The 24,048-nt window shown below is 37.5% G+C and overlaps 1 protein-coding gene across 1 annotated transcript in view; it reads right to left on the reverse strand.

Annotated features, from left to right (window-relative positions):
* Nucleotides 1-2,224: 2,224 nt before the first annotated feature.
* The window catches only part of NNT (nicotinamide nucleotide transhydrogenase), a 43,820-nt gene continuing 21,996 nt past the window's right edge, over nt 2,225-24,048 (reverse strand). Inside the window, 9 exon segments of the mRNA XM_030968169.1 lie at nt 2,225-5,097; nt 6,328-6,443; nt 7,135-7,253; nt 14,743-14,824; nt 16,205-16,364; nt 20,359-20,538; nt 21,470-21,523; nt 21,526-21,632; nt 23,590-23,823. Coding sequence (XP_030824029.1) covers nt 4,948-5,097; nt 6,328-6,443; nt 7,135-7,253; nt 14,743-14,824; nt 16,205-16,364; nt 20,359-20,538; nt 21,470-21,523; nt 21,526-21,632; nt 23,590-23,823 — 1,202 coding nt within the window. The 3' untranslated portion in view covers nt 2,225-4,947.

Here is a 24,048-nt window from a genome sequence, read left to right on the forward strand (position 1 = left end):
AATCCCCTTCCGTAAAGTTTTCCTGCAGAATATGAAAGCTTACACAAAAACTCACATGCACTGATATTGCAAAACACTCTTGATTTTGAGCATTTCTATGAATTTAAATGTTCTGTTTGCTTACTACAAATAACTGAGGCTTAGAATAGAACATACTGAAATATTCCCCCTCATTGTTTCTCATGCACTGCAGATCTGGAAGACTACCTCAACTGGCACTCTAGAAACAAACCTAGCAAACAAGACCTTCTGTGCTGAGGATATTAAATTCATTCCTATTTGTTTGAGGATGTTTACTATGGATGATCTGTAATCTAAGTCCTCCAGACTAAATGTTCCTTCATGGTGCTAATATATCTTCTAGCTTAGTTTCAAAAACATCCAGGTTTGTGTGTTCTAACAGTGCCCTGCAACAGAATCCAAAACTTAGCAAGTGCATAGAAATCCAGATGCTGGGGGTTTTAGTCAACTTCAATACAGAAGCAGATTCAGTCCCCAGTTTCTCTGTTTGAATGGACCAGAATTACATGCTTGCTGCATGATACCAATATACACATGACACATTACACTGGAATTTCAGAAACCACATCTTATACAGAAGCAAGAATCTGAGAGACACAGATTGATAGATCACATAATGGAAACCTTCACATTTTGCAAACCTTGTTATTTTCTTAACAGTAAAATTGCCCTACTTACAAAAGATTTCAAAGCCAATTTAACAGCACACAAAATTTTGTACTTCTCAGTACAGAAAGTAAGAAGTGTTTCTTCGAAATACCATATTTTATAAATTTAATTTCTGATCTAAATAAGTCTCTGGCTCAAAAGGAGTGGAAAAATGATGGAAGATAGTTGGGCTTCAGCTCTGTTTTCAGTCCATCTTCCCCCACATGCATCCCCTCCCTTTCAGCCTCCTCTGATGTTCAATGCGGTTTGTCTAAGAACATCAGGTGGGTATTGCAGAGGGGACTGGATGCTTGCACAATTAATGCATTCCAGAGATGGGGAGCACATCAACCTGCTAAAGGGTATGAAGTGCTGCTGGAGACTGGAACAACTGGGCAAACTGGTCTCCTGAAGTTGCAGGCAATTCCAGTAAAGGAAATTCTAATTACAGTTGAAAAGGAAATTCCAATTACAATTAAAAAAAAAATCATTTGTTCCCAACTGGAAGAACTGAACACTGTAACAACAGGGAGGTGGACATCTCCACCAAGAAGTTCAAATGAAAGCCTGTACCAATCTAATCAAATTGGATCTGTTTTCAGCAGGGAACTGATGCAAATTAGTGGATCTTTCCAAACTAAATTTCTCTGTAGCTTTAGCACTGTAACAATTTGTACTAAAAGAAATAAATTAAAAAAAAAAAAAGCAGCAATGGTTAAAGTTCTTAGTGAGTCATGGACACACACTGCAAACTGCAAAAGCTCCACAGCTGAACAGAGACAAGTGTCCTACATACTCTCATTCTTGCTGCACTGCTTTGCCATGACCTGATCAGATTTTCATAGCCTGCTTGAGTCAGGCTGGAGCAAACCCTCTTGGATGATAATAAGAGGTTGGAGATAGGGTAGAGAGAGGAAAATCTTCAAAGCAGCAGTCAGATCCACAGGACATAGGCTAGATCTTTATCCTCTGTCATACTACAAACTCACAGGTTCTCTGTATATGTTTCCCTTTTTTCATCAAGAGGGAAGACAGGTTACTTCATGGGCCAATGCCAGGCTGCAGCCTCTGGAAGAGACCCCCAGTCTGGGCTTCACTAAAGCTTGAGGAAAACATGAAAGCTGCATTGTCGGACCTGTGATATTACTGAACAGACTGTCAGATGTCTAAAATTATTCACTTATCACTCATTTTGAAGGTGGAAACTGGAATCATCACAGCAATCAACTCAACAGTCTTGTAGAACTAAAAAACAGCGGAAGCGAATCTACATGGTATCTGGCTCAAAGGGATAGTATTCATCTCACACTGCAGCCACTAGAAAATTAACTACTCAGTTAATTATCTAGTCAGTTATTATAGCTTTTATCTTCCTTAATCTCAAAAAGCAACACATATCTTGTTCAATCACTCTCAGTTGTCTAACCCTTTTCATTCACTAGAAAAGCTAAGTGAAATTGCTATGGTCAGGTGACAGTCATACCTAGAATGAAAAAATGTAAAGAACCAATGCAATTAGAAAAGAAAAAAGAATGTTTTATTATTATTTCCATTCACTACAGCCTTCAATCTCAACATCCTTTGGTGGCAGCTTGATTATTTTAACTTTCAAAAATAACATTTGACTAGTTAACTACTCAGGAAAAACAACAGAAGAAAACAAACGCAGTGATCAACAGAGAAAAATAACTGACCTTTTATTAGCACTTCAGCAATTATCTAGTGTTCCATGGTAAAGCAAATGCTAAAAGAGAATCGTGGTACCACTTATCCAAAGTAACAGAATGGGGTTTTTCTCCAAGTACAAATGAAAAAGTGTTCACCCTCCCCCATTTGCTATTTTTTAAAGAAAAGCTGGATCTTTTATTAGCTATCTATGAACAGAGACATGATGCATACTGCAGCTGGATACTTCAAGTTTGACAAGACAAAAATTAATGCTTTAGCATGTTAGATCCCTTCAAATCCCCATTTTTTCTTTTGCTTAGTCAGGAGGGATATGGAGAATTTGTCTTCCCTATTCTCCAATTTTCCTCCTATTTTTTATAGACCTGAAGGAAAAGTTGAAATTGAGAAGCCATACATGCTAGATTCAAATATAGCTGTCACAGTGTTTTAAATTAAAATTCAATTACAAGCCTTTTCCTGCAGTATACAACATAGTGCTTGCATGAAAAATTTTATGTCAAATCATAGAAAAGAGATCTACAAAAATGATAGATCTGCTGTATATTGTTACATTTTTAATGTATTATCTGTTCAAAAATCTGTGTTTTAAGTGATCTTCACATAAAAACAGAGGTAGCCAAGAAGAAATGCTGTATTTTATATGAGGTCACTAGGCATGGTGTAATAAAAAAATGTTTGCTCTCTTGACCAAGATGGATTAATTTCAAGACTTTATTGATAATAGTTTGTCTTCTCTAACACAAGGACAGTGATTTCTATTTTGCCTTTTCACCATGGTCAGTTGCTATATCATTATGGAAATATGACAAATTCATGTTATTAGGCAAATATTTGAATTTCAGTCAAGGATACTTACTAGAATAAAAATGAAACACCAATCTATGTCATAATTTAAATTTGCTGGACTTATTATGGAAATTAAACAGTGCTTTTAATTAAATTAGCGAAAAGTCAATCAAAGCACTGGATTTTATGTTTAGTATGTTTCTATGCTGTCCAAAAAATAGCTTATTTGTATAGAAAAAATTCTAATGAACTTCGGCATCTTAAATATAGAAGCACAGAATGGCTTGGGCTGTAAGGGACCTTAAAGACCATCCAGGTGCAATTGGAACCCCATAGGCAGGGAACCTTCTGCTAGACCAGGTTGCTCAGAGCCCCATACGGCCTAGGTCATGAGCAATTCCAGGGATAGGGAATCCACAGCTTCTCTGGGAACCTGTTCCACTGCCTCATCACTCGCACAGCAAAGAATTTCTTAACATCTAGTCTAAACCTGTCCTCTGTTAGTTTGAACCCATTCCCCTCTGTCCTGTCAGTACATGCCCATGTGAAAAGTCCTTTTCCCGCCCTCTTTGGGGTCCATTTTAGGCACTGGAAAGTGCTACCAGGTGTCACTGATGCCTTCTCTGCTCCCCGCTGAGCATTACCAGATCTCTCAGCCTGTGCACACAGGAAAGCTGCTCAGGGCCTGTGATCAGCTTAGTGGCCTCCTCTGGATTTGTTCCAACAGGTCAACATCTTTCTTGTGTTGGGGGCCCCAGAGCTGAAGACAGCAATCCAGACGGGATCTCACAAGAGCAGAATAGAGAGTGAGAATTCAAATGTGTTTTTTTCAGCATCACAAGAATATTAATTAAGAAAGCATCACTATGCATCACTACTACTAAAGTAGTAAGTACAATTAAAAGCTAAGTGAACAAACTGAAGCACTGTGGTCCAAATTCTGTGAACAGATAGGTATGCAAGACATTCTGCCTGTGCAGAACTGGACCATATTTTTTCTCAGACACTTAAAAAGGCAACAACTGGAAATGATGGACAATTTAGCAGCTGCTTAAAATAGGTAAGCAGTGCAAGTAAATGTACATTTCCTTGTCAGACTTGACGATTACTTGGCAAGTGCCTGATAGCCTGTGTTTCATTTAACGTAAGTGCACAGCATAAAAAGTGGAACTGTATTTTAAAGAAAACTAACTTTCCTAAAATGTTCCTGATTCACAGCATCCATACAATCCCCAAAAGAAAAAGAACATTATGCTTAGATCTCAAATCATGTACACATCTAGTTCAGAGAATGTCCTGAGTTTGAAGGGACATGCAAGGATTTCCTTCTGCTTGCATCTGTTTGAAATTTATTTTTAAGTTTTGATGAAATCAAAAGTTGCATTGTCCATACCAGCCAAAAAACAGCTTTGATGATAAGACTGAATACAGTTTTGGCACAGTATTTTTTAGTGAATTTCCATGACAGAAGTACAGACAGTAAGGAGGAGGAAGTCAGTAACTACTTAAAGATGGCCATGAGTTATTAGTTCCTTCTTGTAACAGCACAATGCTGACCTTAAAATAAACCCATTTTTATTCTTTTATGCATTGTCTCATTGGAGATTTAGTCTGAAGGGCTAATCTGCCCATCTTTTTATAAAAGTCTATATCCCCTGACTGAACTACATCTCCTAGGAGTCAATGCAGTCTTCTCCAAAAGCCAGCTGCCTTAGGACATTGAGAGATGCTTCCACCTCTTGTTTTCTGTGACCTCTGTGACAAAACTGTAGTTGGAAATATGAGCCGAATATAAATCAGTATTTAGCTTTGGTACGATTCCCTGACTTTGGCCTGCAGGGCATCACAGGTCTTTTTAGCATCGCCCAACAACATGGCAGTATTGGGCTTGTAGAAGATGGGATTGTCCACCGCTGCATAACCAACTCCCAGAGATCTCTTCATTACAATGACCTGCACATAAAGAGTTCATGTTTGAAACAGAAAAGCACAGGCACCACCCTTCCACAAACAAAGGCAACGCAAAACCAACAAATAAAGAGAAACCTCTGACCAAAACAGGGTGCTCACTGCTATGAAAATGTATTTCAAATTTTAATATAGAAGATGAATTGATATCCAGATCAATTTCAGAAACATCTTCTTGTTAAAAAGAATGTTATAGTTCAGATTAAGAGATTGTGGACATTGCACATGCATTTACTTTATTCTATGTGATAAAGTCAAAGCAAGGCATGTCCACTGATGACCATAACACTGAAGGGACTTGAGACTTTAATTTTGAAGTGTTCAATTCCCTGATAGCAACAAAATTCAGATAAGTGTTCACACCAATACTTGGCGCAACAGTTTCTTTACTATTCATCTGTATTACTTCATACATAGGACATTAAAAAAAATTAGCCAGTTTTACCTATTGATTGTAAAATTAGTAAACCAAGGCATCTTCAGCAGAGAAACTGAGAAGCTTTATCTTAACTGTGTCCATTTTTATTTCTCAAATTGCAATACATAGCTACACACACTGCTGATAAATGTATATGCCTGTGACTGAGAATTTGAATGGATAACCCACAGAACAACTGAGGCCAGGACTTCATTCAGATCAAAGTATCAAAGATTTCACACCAAGGAAACACAAGTATATGTACTTTAGATCAGAGCAAAACTGTTAAGGTAACTACACTGTTGGTTCAACTTGGACAGTCTAAGTGCTCTACTTGTCTCAGTCATGCATTTTTTAGGGGTTTTGTTGGGAGGGATGTTTGTTGGTTTTTAATTACTATTTATTATTTTATTTAAGCATACTATTCATTCTTGTATTTCTACCTCAGTATTAAAGTTGTCAACTATAAACTTAACAAAACAGCTATTAGTACAGAAATGTTTCAGGACTGTGGATGTAAGCAGACCACCATTTATTCTAATCACATTCTAGTAGAAGCACCCTAATTGATCTTTTCTATTGCAGTCATCACTGGTCTCACTAAAGTACTTGATGACGATTCTGAAATCATGAACAGTGCATCACACTTGCAAAGCACCGACCATTTTGTTGGACAACCTGAAGAAAAGCTTCTTGTGGAAACCAGAATAGTAGAAGAATCCTGTTAGCTTATCCTCCAAACCACGTTTTTAAAAGCTTGCTAAAGGTAGGTGATAATTCAGCTCCATTAATCTCACCTGTTTGGACTTCCAGACCTCAAGAACTGGCATTCCAGCTATGATAGAGTTTGGATCTTCCTGAGCTGCTGAATTAACTGTATCATTTGCACCAATTACAAGGACCAAGTCAGTCTCTGCAGCAAGACAAAGAAAATAACACTGATGAAAAATTATCTGAAATTGAAACACTGAGGCTGATGCACATTCTAGGCAGAAGGACCCCTAACAATTAAGCATGCTCACAAGTATTTTATAAACTTCTCAGGCAAATTATATGTGAGAGTTCAAATGTGCTCCCAGCTACGTCTAACAAACTACACACATTCACAATCCAATTCAACCCTGCCACACAAAATTTAAAACCTTTTGATATTTAAATGTGGTTGAATACACATATCACTTTCACATTTTTTTTGTGCCTGGCTTTTCTTTTGAATATTCTTCTGAAAAACCTTTAGCAGCAACCTTCTGCCTTTCAAATAAAGATGTAAAAAAGCAAGAAGTTGCCAGTACAATGCTGTACATGACAGGGTCAAGTCATCCACAATAACTGACCTAAAGAAGAAATAATAATTTTCCTCTGCAAGGACAGGGCAGTAAAAGAGATAATAAGGATACAGCATTTGCCATTTACTTCACAGCTACAAGCAATTAAAAAAAAACTCCCCCTACCTACCCCCCCAAAAAAAAGACCTCTAGTCCTCTACAAAGAGAAATTCAATGGCTTGACTTCTTGACTTTCTATTGTTAAAATCCCTGTGCAGTGCAAAACCAGAATCAAATCAATCATCCAATCTAGTGGAAGCTTATGGCTCACATGCTAACCTGGGAAGTCTTCATTGATTTCATCCATTTCCAGTACAATATCATAGGGAACACCAGCTTCTGCTAGCAGTACATTCAGCTGACCAGGCATACGGCCAGCCACAGGGTGAATACCAAACCTAAAAAGGAAGAAACTCCATTAATAAGTTTGGACTACTGTGTTTTATACATTAAAATTGCCACCTGTGACTTAGAAGGCTGAGAAATTCTTAAGTATAAGCACAAATGGCAATTAATAAAAAGAATATGTTAAAATTTCACAGTTCACCTTCCAAGCAGTACCATATTTCAAACCTTGTGACAGATTCTTTTGGACTTTTACAAATGATCCTTTTAACTCCAAAACTACCATCCACATTAATCTATTTTTCAGGTCCTTTACATCACTGAAAACACCACAGACTAAAAAAAATTGCCATGAGAAAGGCAAGAGACCATGCCACCTTTCTGAAGCAGAACTACTCTTAGACCTAGAGATGCCCTTAACAAATGACCTTATTGACTCAGGTATGTCTGGAGTATGTACAAGGAACACTTGTATGAACACTTTCAATTCAACAGAAAAATTAACAGCACAAGATTTCAAGCACAAGAGAATGTCTAGCTGAATTAGGTTAACATGCCACTTTCTTCTCAGGATTGATCTTAGGAGGAAATGAAAAGGGGAAAAGGATGGGGAGTGAAAAGGTAAAGAGCTAAGAAACTAACAGTTTAAGCATTAACATTTTTTAAAATGTTTTCAGAACAGCTCAAAAACAACTTAGAGAGAATACACTGCTCATGAGTTACTAAAACTTCAGACAGACCAACAGATCTGGGGTGCTCAGGCATGTATGCAGCTCCCTAAGAGTAAGAACCTGAAAAAGCCAGAATGGTTTAGCTGCAAACCCAAGATGTATTTGGTTAGAAGCAAATCTATTTCCTGATGTTACTCTTCTGATCATCTACTGGCCCTTACAAGCAAGGCATAGCCATGCCTACCGTCATGTGCACTTTCTGTCTTTCCATCTCCAAAGCTATCACCAGATGGAATGCTGACTCACGCAGGCCAGAAGTGCCTCAGATTAAGATTGTATGGGGCTGAAGATAATGTTTAATTCAGAAGTCTACAGATACTTTGGAAGAGAAGGAAAATAGTAAAGAAAAAACTTGGATTTTTGAATTATAGGATTTTGGAAGAGAAATTTCTGAAGAGAAATCCAAGTAAGTCAGGAATTACATGAAAGTAATTCAGAATTCTTCAGAAAAGAGAGAATTACTAATAAATCAACTTGCCATGACAGATGGATTGTCATATACTTCTATTTTCAACTCCACTGCAATGGGAATGACTGACAGACCACAAGTCACAGTCCAATCAACACAGATCACTTGTGAATTGAGGACTGTACAAATACATCCTTAAATGGGCAACTGAGCACTCCATCATCAAGGCAACATTCATACAATAAAACACGAGACAATTGGAACTCCAGCAACAAAATTAAGGACATATGATTAATCCACATAATACTAGATATAATACAACTTTAAGCTCTAGGTCGAAGAGTAGGATAAAAACTAGTTTTAGAAGGAATGCTTTTAAAGAAGAACAGGAATAGATTGTATTCAGCTAGTAAACATTTGGGACCCTGTTGCACAGGCTAATACCTAGAATCAGAAGGAGAGCAAACATACAGCACAAATTACTAACAGCTTATGTTTCACACCACTCACTCAGTAACACAAGCCATGTGCAGTACTGCAGATAGATCTTAAGTATACCAAATTTGATCACTAACAGTACAGTAGGAGAACTCTTATTCTGAAGTACCCTTGAGAAAACTCATCACTCCTCTGGCAGTGAAAATAGATTTTCCAACAAAATTCTCTTTTGTGTCTAATAAAATTATTTGAGTGCCTTTGTGACCAAAGCTGCTTTGGCAATACACAAAACAAAACACTCGTGAGGTTTCTATTAAGTACTATATACACATACAATCTTATTTCAAGGGCTGGAAAGCCAAAATTTAAGCTGCCAAGAGAATGAATTTCACCTTTGACTTCGCCATTCCTGGCAAGATACAAGGAAAGAAGAAAAGAAAGGGACAAATTATCTTCATACAGGAAGAGTTATGGCATGAACCATCAGTAGTTAGAGACTTCTGACAGACTCTGCTTGAAACCACACACTGTGTATTCAAAAAGTTTGAGAAAGCTGCTCATACAAAAGCTTTTTTGGACAAATATTGAAGTGACTCCCAAAAGTCTGCTTGTAAGAGTCTGTTAACCAAATATGACAGTAGCTTGCCAGTACTACTCAAAATTGGATGTGCAAGAATGTAAAAAAGAGTAATTTAAAATTATAGCTTCTCTAAGGCTCTCACTATGTCACAAGGTAACACACACTTCTGGACTGAAATCAGCCTACCCGATAGAAAGCAGGATTCAGAATTCAGGTAACCATGCAAAATAGATACTAAAAATCCTTGATGGCTCCTAATGAGTCCAATAAAAGTAGCAATCTTGCCTCCAACTCACAACAGCAGCAGTTCTTCAAAGTAACGTGCATTTCAGCGGAACATTTTGTTGCATATGCTGTCTCAGATGTTCATAAAAGGAACCTCATTCATATTCAAAGATTTAACACAAATTATTTTAAAAGAGAAACATGTTTTATGGCAAAAATGCTTTCAAGTGAAAAATTGCAAAGTTTCTTTGATACTCTGCTGTCACCAGTAATGCAGGAACTCCCTTAGGTTGGTTGATTTGTTTATAAATCAAGAAGAAATCTTAAACCACAACACATAGTCACAGCCATGTTGTGTATGATTTGAAACTTTATTCTAGTATTTCACTGAAACAAAGAATTCAACAAGAATTTTTTCTTTTGACCTTGAAAACGATGTTGGGCTTGCTCACCACCAACGGTTGTCAAATACTGAAGTAAGTGTACATCACCTTGCTACTTCATAGGTAAACAGCTTGCGGCAATGATATTCAACTCTTTTAACCAGCCTCTACTGAATACCTTTTAGTTTTATAGTCTTATAAAGACAACACAACACACAAGTTTATGTTTTGAACTTTTTAAAGTAATATAAAAAGGGCAGCATTTTATTTTAAATTGAGATGAAATATCTAAAACTCCTGACATACACATATCTAGCACTTTCAGCACAGAAAACACTGCATTTGGAGTGGGATAGAAAAGACTGAACGTGGCTGAAGTAGTATGAAAGTCAGCAATATCAAAAAGACAGCTATAGCATCTAAAATGATTGGAAAATCTCAGAATAGAAATTACTTTTCATACAGTTCATAAAGTCAGTATCTATCATTATTACAGCTGGCTAAATAATATTCTTGTAATCAATAGCAAAAGAGCTGGCTCATAATAGCAGCACCTAACCCAGTACAGAAGTGTTTCAGGATCACTTCATCAATGTGAAGATAGGGTTCCTGTCATTATACCAGAGCTGGGCAGAGCAAAGTAACATCTGCTTGGTGCCTAGGTGAGCTTACTCAACAATTAAATTGTCATATTTGCCCATGGGTTTGGCTTCACTTACAGGTTGTCACATCTCATTCACTTTATTTAGACACCTCTCTGCAGCTCTGTTTTCAGTACAAACAAGAATACATCATTCTAGGTAATGGGAAGGGAAAAAAAGCCACCAACAAACTATATGAACAGAGAAGTACATCATTCAAGTATGCCACATCTTGAATCCTGCCATGTAACAGTTGCAGTGCAGCACGACTTAGAGTATAATGTTTATCACAGGTATGGACAACTGTAGGTTACAACTAGCCCAGCCAGCTTAGACTTCCTGTTATGCTGAAGGCAACATATGCTCCCAAAACCAGGCCTATGGCATGGATCAAGCTTGGTGGCTCTGCTGCAGTCAAGTCAGTTAAATTTAAATTAAGTTAGACAGCTAAATTACACATACTTAAATAAGGGCTGATACTGGCTCCCTATTTCCAACCACTATAGGTTATGACAGCAGGGGCAAGATGCAGGTGGATCTTAGCTCTGTGCAATAGCCTTCCCAAGAACCCAACTACAGGCAGAAAACAAGACCCTGCTTCCACAAAGAATCGTATACTGACCTAGTAAGGTCATCCAGAGGTGAGCTGACCCATATGGAACCAACAGCCCATCTACAATACTCCCCCAGGTGAACATAGTTACAGCTGCGTCCTTGCAGAAGCCATCAGGCACTGCATGGTTTGCAAGTTCTAACTACAGCAATAAAGCACTGGAGCGAAACAGACCTGTTGGACTTCGGCTGTCCCTTCATGTGCAGCATTAATAATTCAGAACCCACACACCAAAGTTGATTACAACAAACCAAGAACTGACACACAGGTACACAGTTTGCGTTTTCGTGCTGTGTATAACTCAGCTTCCCAGAAACCTGCACCAGCACACAGTGTCCTTATGCTGCCTCTCATCAGCGACAGTAATTTCCATCTTGCACATGAGCTACACAGTGTGTTAAGGCTGCTTGGGACAGCATCTTAACAACTCATCCTTTAAAATTCTTCTAGATTTTCTTGTAGAGCCACAACAGATGATGGTTTTAAATTGATACCATAAACAGTTTAAGGTAATCAGGCTTATTTATTAATTTGCAGATAAATGTGCAACTGATACTCACGCACATGCTCTATTACTTACAAGAAATTAAAGAGTGGAGAAAAAAATCAGAACACTAAACACATTTGATTAGAGTTCAACCACTGACATATCAATAAGAAAAACTTAAATACACAGGTACAACACTAAATCAATACTACCATATTTTCAAAAATGTAGAAAACTCTTGTTTTCATGTGTTCAAAAGTAATTACATTCTCCAGCATCAAAAGACAGAAATCCAAGCCCTTCAAGATATCTACCTTTAAGAAGGTAAAAAAAACTCCAAACCAGAACACTAACTTCCTAGCAACTATTTTGAAAAGCTGTTAAAGAGGCAATGTGCATGTTCCTCTACTATGAATTCCCAGAAAATCAACTTATTAACTACATAATTATTTAGAAAGTCTACACTAAACATAATTTTAAGAGTCCTTCCATACCAAAATGCATTTTTCTTATCAAGAACATCTTACTATGCAGGAGAACAAAACATATTGACAGAAAATGTCTCAAGAAAATCATACTGTGGTAAAAACTAGGACAGTTAACTGGATGTGGATATGGAGAGCATCAACAACCCGTGCATTATGAGAACATACAGTTTTAGACTGTAATTATGTTTGTATATACAAAATTACTACAGAATATAGTTTTATTATACAGGAAAAATCAGAATTTCACAACCAGGGTTCTACAAACAACATTGCATGTGGCTGATGAACTTTAGTAAGGCAAGAACTTTCAACAATTTACTTTCTTCTAACTTTGCAGAAATACAACACCAGTTGTAGAACAGCCATTTCCTCTCCAAGGCCAATAGATTCAGGGGGCTATGGGATTTAGCCTATAAAAAGTTTTGTTGTTTATCCATCCATGACAAGGGAAAGCTATACTCAAGGCTCAGTAATATCCAGCTTTCTCTGTGACTTTACTAATGCATTAAAGATGTGATCTGCTGCAAGACCATCTCAAGTGAGCGATGATGTTAGCTATGCAACTGAGTAACTAAAACAGTCTAAAGTTTCCAAAATCTCTCCTGTATTTCTAAATTTAAATCCTAGTCAAAGGTTACGCATCATGTTATATAATCTGCGGTCTTCAATGAGAATGTTATGGCTATAGGCAAAGCAAATTAAAACAACAGCTTCTCTGGATCAGTGGTGAGCCATGAAACAAAAAACCAGACCATATGACAGTCGCAATTTTTCTTGGCACACGATGGGCATTACAGACTGATGCAATCCTGTGTCCATGCTGGCAGCCCTCCACAGCGTGTGTGTGAGAGTGTCACTACATCTGGATGGTGAGTGCATTAGGGTCCCGAGGCACTCCAGGCCTACTGAAACCAGAGGACAACAGCTGCACTCAATGAACACCATGGGAGCTCAGCAAAGTGATGAAAGGCCTGAATTACCACAAACTGTAAATACAGATTTATTTCATTAAAATACTAGGTAACCACTGCAGTGATCCCTTCCTGAAATTGATTCATTTCAAGTATAAGCCATTTATTTCAAGGACTCATTCACTTTTCTCCCCTGCAAAGCCAACATAAAAGGCAACAGCAATTTTTTTCTTCATTTCACCAAGGTTAGTCAAAAAAGAGCTAACCCCCCACAGAAGCACTGCAAGGAAAGTCAGAAGTGTACAAGACTGTCATCACATTAGCCATGAAAGACTTTTTTTGTTGCAAAACTAAGAGCCATCAAATGCGATCTGGACACACACAGAGCTGTTGCTAAACATGGAGAATCAAGGTGTGAAGACTGCTCCAGGAAGCAAATACACCACCACACACCCTCATTTCTCATGTATGCAAAAACAAATACATCCATAAAGCAATTTTATATGCAAAATTGCAAAATCCTGGTTAAACACTAACAAGCTATTGCTGCTAAACCCTAGAACTCTACTGTTACCCAACACAATGCTGTAATATGCTGCAAAAGCTTACATGCAACTTTTTAATAAGGTTGGAAAAGTAGTGGAAGAAGAAAAACAAAACCAAAAAACCCTAATTACTAGAGGAATTATTCCAAAGGGAAGTCACCATCTAATTGAAATAAACATATGGAAATCAGAGAATGTCTGGCTAACCAGCATCTGCCAAAATACCTTGTTTGAAATGAAAACGGAGCCTCAATTGATTTTAAAATATTAAGTTATCATAAATAGAAAACAAACAAAATTTCAAACAATCAGCAAGATAGACATAATGTTTGCTTTCCAGTACTTTCAGAATCTATAAGGTCTACAGAAAAACTGAAGGAGGAAAGGACTTGAGGCCAATACTGGAAACCTAAGAATTATCTCTGTTTTTTGGAATAGCACTCCAGCAGAATAAATTCATGAGACTGGAGACATGCACTCCCATAATCCTTTCATGAGATGCTCAAAGAACTCTAATAGCAGTCTTGCCTGCAACAGCAAAATCTTACAGGAGCCCCATAAGTATACCATAAGTATAGGTGTAAGTTGCTTTATGGTTAGGACTATCTGCCATAAGAGGAGAGGCTGAAATCTGGGATTCTTCTGCCTGCAGAAGAGAAGGATCAAGGGAATCTTATAACTGTGTATAACTATAGATAAAGGGCAATAAAAAAGATAGAGTTAAATTCTTCTGAGGGATATCCAGGGAATGGGCAAGAGGCAACAGTTGCAAATTGCAACACAGAAAAAACTGGTTTTACCCTAAGGATGACTAAACATTGTAAGAAACTGCCCAAAAGAGGTTGTCAGCCTCCATCAAGATATTCAAAATCCAATTGGACAAGATTCCAGGCAACTTCTCAAGTTGATTCTGGTCTGAGCAAGGGGGCTGGATGAACTAGACAATCTCCAGAGGCGTCTTTAACTTTGCTATTCTGTGCCTCTGTCAACGCCGAAAAAAAGGTTAAACCAAAACTAGCAGTTTTAATGGAATGAAAAAAACAAAACAAAGCAAACCACCTGTAATACTTCTCATCAAGGAAAGCACTTACCTGACGTTTTTCCCTTGTTCTCTCAACATCTTCACCAGATCAGCTATTGGGTACTGAGCTTTTGCTGCACACAAGCCATAACCTGAGAGAATTTCAAAATTTTAATGTATTTTTCTGTTTTAGTGCAGAAAAACCAGTTGCAGACAATAAGTGTACCTTCCACACACAGAGATGTTCTCATAATTAAAAATAAATGAAATTTAAAAAACACACATCAGATTCTTATACATTCCCAGCCTGACCACTGTAATTAATCTCTTTTTTGATCTCCTGACCACTTACAGTGCAGTGATTTGACCAGTCAAACTACAAAAGCACTTATTTCACCTTCACAAAAAGACACGTTCCTTTCTATATCAGAAAAGGATCTCTCAGACAGGTATTTTGAAAAATTGATAAAAGGGCAATTGTCAGGTTCCTTCACAACCATTATCCTCAACAGAATTTCAATTTGCTTAATGCAAATCTAGTCGCTAGATATGGCTTTTAGCAGCAAATAATGTTTTCAGTCTCTCTGAGCTAATTCATCAGAGCAACTATGCCCAGGATAAAAATAAAAAACATGCATTATTAATGGTGCGCTCAAGATTTGACCACAGGAGAAAGAGGCAAACTCCTTGAAGATGATTGCAAGCTTCATCAGAAACAAAGGTAGCTTACCAAATTAAAACCCTACCCCACTGATGGTCTCTTTAAATTTGAAGCAAAATGAAAGATAACTTTTTATTTTAGCATTCTTCACATTCCAGTGCTAAAATGAGTTTAACATCATAGTCATGCCATTTAGTTGAAGGAGAAGTCTTAAACTGTCCCCTACCTGAGTTTTCCTTTCAGGGAACTACTAAACTACTAAACAACTACTAAACTACTAAACTACTACTAAACAACATGAACAGCCAACATAATCATTTCAGACAATTCAGGTTTCGGTTTTCAGGTTGGGCTTTTTTACTTTAATTATGGTATTTAGTACATTTTGGATGGGGGTTTTTGGCCTTTCTTTTTCATAAACAAATGCAGAATTGAACAAGTACATGAGAAGTGTAAACAAAATCCTGTCTTCCAAGATTTAACAGATCTGTCGATACAATTAGTACCACTGGTACTGTAGTTGTGCTTGGAATTCAGTTAATTTTGTGTACAGCTGTTGTGGTGTAAACTTAATTTACAAAAGACAGTCCTTGTTCTGAAGAATTTAAAATGCAAATAAAAATGAAAAACTTTGAGGACACATACACAACAAAAAATGAAGTGGCACACATCTCTGCACAGGGGAATGATATCTGACCAGGGAACAAAAACAAATCACATGGACCCAGTCAGCATTTGATATACTGCTGCCTTACTGCAACCTCTTTGCTGCTACATTTTTTTGGTTTGTTTTGTGTTTTTGTTTGGTTGGGATATTTTTTTTAAATCACGTCCTCCGAACATCTTGTTGTGTCAGTCAAGAGAGTCTTACCTGGAGTAATAATAATGCTATTAGCTTCTTTTATCATTTCAACTGCATTGTCCAAATTGATTTCTGTGTGAGTTCCAGTAATTTCCATAGGTTTCCCACCAGCTGTTGATGCAGTGCCATAGCCCCCAAGAATCACATTTGCAAGGGAACGGTTCATAGCCTAAAAGACAGGATGGTTTTGGTCATATAAAGATGAAATCCAAAAATAAAGGTGAGACTCCACAAAGAAAACTTCTGAAGAAGATTTCTGAAAATATTAAAGACTTTCTGACAATAGTCTTTATAAGCTGATTTTGCCTTCTTATAATCCAAAGACTCTTAAAACAGGCTCTTTAAAACAGTTTACCACAGCCATCACCAAACATCAGCTTCGAACACATTACATTACACATGTAGCAGGAGAACGCCAATATTTCTCCAAAACAAAGAACAAAACTATGCAAATAGCAAATATTGGTCTCTATTTGTTCTTAAAAGGGAAGAATATGAAAGAATGCATGTTTGATGACAGAGTTTCAAAAATTTTTTTTTATATTGGTATATACACATACACATTTTTGCAAGATATTTTCCATAGTTTTTAACCAATTTAACATGTAAGCACAGCACTGCTCCATGACAGCATGGAATCCACAAAGCTCTTACAGGTAGTACTGAAGCATAACTGCTACAGTAACAAAACAGGAAAACACAAAAGCACCTAATCAGCCACACTGACCCAGCCACATTGTAAAGAACTGAAGGGGGCCATTGACTTACTGGCTGACCACCAAAGAAAAACTAGAGATTTTAACTAGAATGTTTAAGAGAAGAACACACCCTGAAACTCTGGCTCCATTAGACACATAGCCAGGAAAAGCCATTGGCTAAATACTTTCTTTGGCACGCCTGCTTGTGACTGTGGTACCAAAGCAATATCTGTCAATAACTGGAAATAGGAAAAACTTGTAACTGCAGGGGAGAAAAAACTTTAGAAGCAGGAAAGGAAGAGGATAAAATGCTTCTTTAATTACACTTATGAGTCATACATCTTCTTTACTAGCTGAGAAGCCATGACAAAATTTAGGAATGGATCTGGAGAGACACAAATATAAGTAGGAGAAAGTACAAAATTGTGCTTCCAGATGTCCATTCTCCACTGACATTTCAAATCATGCAGTTCCACAGGTTTTCTGCTATAGCCTCAGAAGATATGCCATTCTTTGAAATTTATTATCTAGCAAATAAGCAAAATGATGATGTTAGAACTTCTGTTTTTCCTGATAAGTCATCACTGGTTTCAGATACTGTAAGGGATGCACACAAACATGGTGCAATCAACATTTTTTACTGTCTGCAGCACACAGTATTTCACATACCCTGAGAACACACTGCCTTTGGCATCTATCTCAACATTACAGCAGTTGTGTCAGCTAAGACAGCCTAGACAGATGAATACCCTCTGCAGATGTTGCACATGCCAAACTTACAGGGAGCAGAGCACTTTCTATACATATCTAAACCAAAAGACAACAGTTAGACCAAGTCAAAGGGAAAAAAAAAAAAAGAAGATAAAATATTATTAGAAATCTGAGAATCAGCTAAAAGCAAGCATGAGATTGAAGTACCCTTGCCTGCCTCCACTGCAAAGAGTCAAGAACTTCCAAGAGAAAATGTGGAAGGCAGAGAAGAGCCAAGACCTTATCAAGCAAACATTAACCAACATATCTGGGACAGTTTGAAAATTCTTCTGTAGCCTCTTCCACTTTCTTTACCACCACACACCACAAATATGGAGGTATAAAGTGCAAGCTTCATCACTCACTGATAATCCAACAAGCGGCAAAAAGCCCTCTATGCTGAGCACAGACAAGTAACAACAATGGTCAGGAGCTTACAGCCCAGGGAAGAGCAAATACCTGAATCCTGAGAACTGCAAATGCTTCCACTGTGCCCATAGAAGCTTCACAGCTAGTACACAGGAATGGCCAGCATACAATCTGTAAGACTAACACAGTTTGTCCCCTCTCCTGCTCTGTTTCATCAACCCAGTTAATGGTTCTTCTTCAACCTTAAGTTTCTTCTGCATCCCATAATGATTCTAATACCAGAATTGCAATCATCAAGTATTCCCTCCGGGTAAAAAAGGAGCGACAAGGACATGCTAACAATCAAATGTTCTGAATAAGATGTATTGTGTTGGTGTCTTAAAAGAGTCACAATTCACAGGATAAGCAAACAGTACAGGCCTTTGCTTTTTGAAGTTAAATTCCCTGTCTTTAACTCAGTTATCAACTGAGGTTTTAAAAGATTAGCTGGACTGCTTTTGGATAATTAGGTAAGTATCAATAAATATACTAGTTTTGACAGAAATCACACTAAAAAGTAGGGGGGAAAAACTAAACCAAACAAAAAAAAAACCCAAAAACCAACCATACAAACAAAAGAAAACCAAGAAACCAAACCAAACATCCACAAAAAAATCCCCCAAAAAAACCCCAAAACCCACAGAAAAAAAAAAGGACAAAAAAGGGGAAGGGGAAACTTTTGCTTCATTAGAACAGGTTGAAACATCAAGTGCAGAATTTATTGAAACTATTGAGCATTTCCTTCTTCTGAAATGCAGCTTCAAGACAATGATACTGAATCCCCTGGTTATAACAATGCTTTCTAAAGTAATGATTTCCATTAAAGGAAGTAAAGCAGAAAAGAAAAATTCTGGGCTAAGAGCATGTTATTCTGCTTACTGTGCAGAAATCATACAAAATAATTTTCATTTTACTGGTTGATAAACTTCAGTTGTCTAAGCTTATATAAAGCAGCACAAGATTTCTAGACACTACCTCAAAAACTAAACTTCCTGTAATCTGAGAAACACTGGGGAAAGCCACTGTGTCATTGCCTAACTATTTTGCTAACTACTCCCTCAGGCTTCCTATTTACCTAGGTTCCTCCAACCAGCTCTGTAAGTATTTCAAAACTCTCTTGTGAGTGCTAAGAGAGTGAGTGATATTAAGAAAGGAAAGAGACAGTAAAACAAAAATGAAGGTATAGGTAGATTACTGGTAAATACACACCAAACAGTTCACATTTTCCCTGATGTTTACAAGAATTCGATTCTTAACAGAGTTTTTATACCTGTGTAATCCATAAGCACTATTTTTCCACTAATGTGGACTAAATTCCTGAATGTATACAACCAAATATATGAGCTACATATTTGATTTCCTTTTGATAAGGGGACAGAAAATGTTCAAGAAAGAACAAGATTCTTTGCAATTCATACTTAGAATTGTTAATTTTAACTCACTTTCATGTAGTAGTACAAGAACACCTTTTTAAGCTTTTCTGAAATTTTTCCTCAAGAATGATGAAAAAGAATGATATTGAACATTCCTAACATGGTAACAATACTATTTATCAGCGGAGGTGAAGTAAAAGATGATTGCCAGAGCTGACCAGAGGAAAACATCAGACAGGAGAACAGCGGCATTGATCACACAAGGGCAGAAATTAAGCAGGATTACACAACAGGGGATGAGGAAGTTGGCAGCTGTTGCACTGCAAACTGTTTTCTTTAAACCATTACCTCTCCATCTTTGAATACAAAGCCGTTATACAAATGTTGCAGAGAAAAGGAGGTCATTACTAATACAATACAACTCTCACACCGAGATGAAGCTCAAGCTTGCTGACACACAGCACTGAACTCGTGCAGGCCTGCTGCCACCCCGTGGTACTCCAAAGCAGCTGCTCTGATGAAAAGGGCACACTTTTCTGCCCTCCAAAAACCAAGCTGTAAATCACTGCCTAACCAACGAACACAATTCTTAAAGTATCTCCTGCTACATATTAAATCTCGCTTAAATTTGACCACATTTCAGAAGCTGTATGACTGAAAAAAATAGCTGACCACAAGTAATCATACTTCTTTGAACCCAGATTCAAATCCTTAATGCTTAAGTCAATGCAAGGGCTTTCTTCAGTTTTGAGATATGTCTCTCACCAAAGCAAAGAAAAATTACTGACATCTAGTCCAACAGTTTCAATCAAGAATTTTCTAGTCTATAAACATCTAACAGTTTGAGATCCAATGGCTTATCTTCCTAAAAAACATGGTTAAAAAAGCTTTTTCATTACTCAGCAGACAAGCAGAGTTTCTGTTGACTTCTTACCACACACATGATGTAAGAGAGGATGGCCCCAGAGGAGCCGATGAGCGCACCAACAATGGTCAGCAAGTTGTTGTTCAGGAGAAAGCCCTCAGCACACAAAGCCCATCCAGAGTAACTGTTCAGGACAGTAATAACTACAGGCATGTCAGCACCTCCAATAGCTGCTGTTAAAGTAACACCCTGGAGAAGGAAAGAAAATATTTAACGTCAGCAATCACAAAGGAGAATACCCAGAAAAGACACTCAGCCTACAGCACTGAAAAATAAATATAGAATCATAGAATGGTTTCTGTTGGAAGGGACCTTAAAGATCGGCCAGTTCCAACTGCCCTGCTTTGGGCAGGGATATTACCCACTGGGATAATTAAATCATGTTGCCTAGGGTCCCAACCAACCTGGTCTTGGACAGTCCAGGAATGGGGCATCCACAGCCTTTCTAAGCAGCTATCAAGTTACTTAGAGCCTATTCAAGTATTGTCAGTGTAGGTATTCAGGCTGAGAATTGGACTTGGCAAATCTGCCTTTTCAGAGAAGACAGGAAGGTACCCCACAATTCTCACGCTCAGCTTAGTCACATTTTTTTACTTGCAAAATTATCCTACTAGCTCCATGGAACTGTTCATACCATTAAGGCATTCATATTGAACAGTCTTGCAAGACTCAGTTTACAGAATGGCAATATTCAAGGTAAATTTTGCAACGCTGGCATACACTGGCATACACTGGTGTACGTGAATGGCAAAAGTTACACAAGGACATCATCTCAAGAGGTTATCATAATAATCTGTAAATCAGAGCTCTTTTAGGCATTATAGGGATTAACTTTCTAAAAAGTCTTCTCTAATATCACTGTCATATAAAAAAACTTCATTAATCAGTAGCTGCAAAAAGTAAGTATAAAAATGCATTCCAGTTCTCTGGAACAGTTCTGGTTTACACCTAGATCTAGAAAAGTCAGTTGCTACTTGTTACTTCAAGTTACCACACAGGTAGGCACCATGCCTACTGTGACTCAGGATGGCAAAATATAATGCATAAAGAAGAAACTTGCAGGACTGGAGAATAAGCTCCTTTTGTAACTTGTTTCATTTTCTACAATTCCTCAACTTACCATTATGGCTGACAATGCTGACACAGAACCCAGGCAAGTAATTCCTGTCGTGTAAGTGAAGGATCAAGCATGTAAGGTATCATCCCACCAAAGCTGGCAGCCAGCAATCCTGCATTCAATGCATGCCGACCAGGCAAGAGCAGAGGTGCAGAGTTCAGGATACCTGCAATCAAACACATTTTCAGACATGAACATGCACATTCAAGGAAGCCTGTTGCTAACATTTGGAGAAGACTGAATAACTCAGCAAAAGAAAAATTAAAAAAGAAAAAAAGGGAAGGGTAGAAGAAAAAACAAGTTAGTTGAAGCTGAGATTTTCTGCTGACCCAGAACTGCAAGACATTCAAACTTCCTCTAGATTCTCAAATATCCTTCTTTAAATTCTATTTACTTCCTAATTTCACTGAAGTGCTCCAGAATAGCTAGAAAAATCTCTTTTCCTTTTGAAAAGCCTTTTTATTTTTCCTTCAACAAAGCCCTTCCACTTTGTCTTCAGGTCTTTGTATGTTGAATATGACACACAGTAGAAGGAAGCTTTTAGCTGGAACTGTGACACAAGGATTATCTCAGTCTCTCAAAAACTGTGTGCTTAAAAAAATATGACTACACAGGTAACACCAAATACAAAACATTCCTATTTTCAAATGCATTAATTTCACAACTACCCTCAATCACACGGAACTCCCACAGCTTCCCACATCTGCAGAAACTTGAGGGGAAAAGGCAGTTCAGTATTTGTGTGCTTCAGTTCAAAAAGACAGTCATATTTATTTCATACTAGGGTTTGTTTTTTTTCAAACCACATGACAAAGGGTTGGAACAATGCAAGTTTCGCAGTAATTACTTACATCAGAAATAAGTGTCTCATTTAGATTTGAGAAAAAAATTAATTCTCATTTAAAATTCATTTTAATTTCATTCATTTTAACTTCATTTAATTAATTTTAATTTTCTCATAAAAATTTGAGAAAAGCTGAATTCAAGGGAAAGAATGAACTGATGGTCTCAGTCAGGGGAATCAAAGTGTGTGACTTACTACCCTTTTCCATACCATAGGATCAGTAGTTCGCTAATATAGACAAGCTTCATATTTCATACCATGATGATATGAAAATGCAAGGGAGAAAAAAGTAAACAGAAACAGAAGAGCAGGCTCGAACAGGCAGTGAAGTTTACCAGGGACATGCACACAAATCACTGAGGAGGTACAATGGAGACAGAAAAAATAACTCAGAGGAAATAAATGAATAACTACTTAGCAGAGATACATCAGAAATACATACTACTGACAAATCCTTCAAAAGATTATTAGAGAAGACAGCTTTCCATCCTTTTCATATTTCCTCCTTCAAAGGCTGGTCTCACAAACATTGAAGAAAGCAAAGAGATGTTTCCCAAAGGAACTATTGCAAAGTTAACAACAGGATTAGTAATAGGAAGCTCTTAGCCTGAAATTCTTAGTACAAGTATTACCTCAGCTTCTCAAAAGCTGTGTCCTTACAAAACCAAAAATAAATGCAATAAAGAAACCTTCACATGCATAACAACCGGGAATTAGCGAGTATTTAACTTAGAAAACATATTTGCTAAAACAGCGAAAGGCATGGAGCATGGAGTCTGTGCAATAGATAAACAGACAGTGAACTGAATGGTTTAAAGTGAGGCAGCCTCAATACTGCAGGTTGCCTACCTTAATGAAGATCGCAGTGTTAAGAACAAAATCCTAGAAGTATTACTAGTGCTCACTGAATACAGTAACATGAGAGTTTCAATCAAAATTCTGCTCAGAAATACAAAGTTGTGATCATAAAAGTTCAATAAAATGAATTTGAGAAAAAGCATCAGGTAGTGTCTTAACACCAAAGCAACACTTATTTCTAGACAAGATGAATAATAATATGTCAAAGCACTGAAGACAACCTTTCATAATTAAAGCTGTACACAAATTAAACAGAATTAGAAACAAAAAAGTACACTCGTAAAAATTAAACATTTAAACTTTTACTTGATCCAAAATACAATGGTTTTTTTCCAATTATGTAGCAGTCTGAAAGTAGAGCCAAATCCCGGGGGAAGAAAAACCCTTTAACAAATATTTAATTCTAAACAGAAGGTCTCACCTTGCAGTTTTCCATATGCAACAAGAGAGCCACTGAATGTGACTCCACCAATGTACGTGCCAAGATATGCCACAATCTTGGTGAGGTTTGCAGCAGGGTTGCCGGAGAAGTGAGGATATTCAATCATGTACTCTGCTACACAGGTGAGCACAGCAGCCAAACCAACCAAACTGTGGAAAGCAGCCACCAGCTGAGGCAGATCTGTAATCTGGATGCGTTTAGCAATTGTCAAACCTATTGAGAGTTGAAGACAGAAGGGAAGTCTTAGAAAACACAGCCCACCTGCTCAGCTAGAAATTAGTACAGGATGGTTCAATGTGCAATGAATACACATACACAAGTCTGTTCCAACTAGAAATCCCTATGGCATTGAACCGAAGGCTGCACATGTGCATTTTGTGCATCATGAAAAATAGAAAGATTAAAGCATATCATGTGCTAAGAAGCTTCACCAAATAT

Source organism: Camarhynchus parvulus, chromosome Z, assembly GCF_901933205.1.
Source record: "Camarhynchus parvulus chromosome Z, STF_HiC, whole genome shotgun sequence".
Taxonomy (NCBI): Eukaryota; Metazoa; Chordata; class Aves; order Passeriformes; family Thraupidae; genus Camarhynchus; species Camarhynchus parvulus.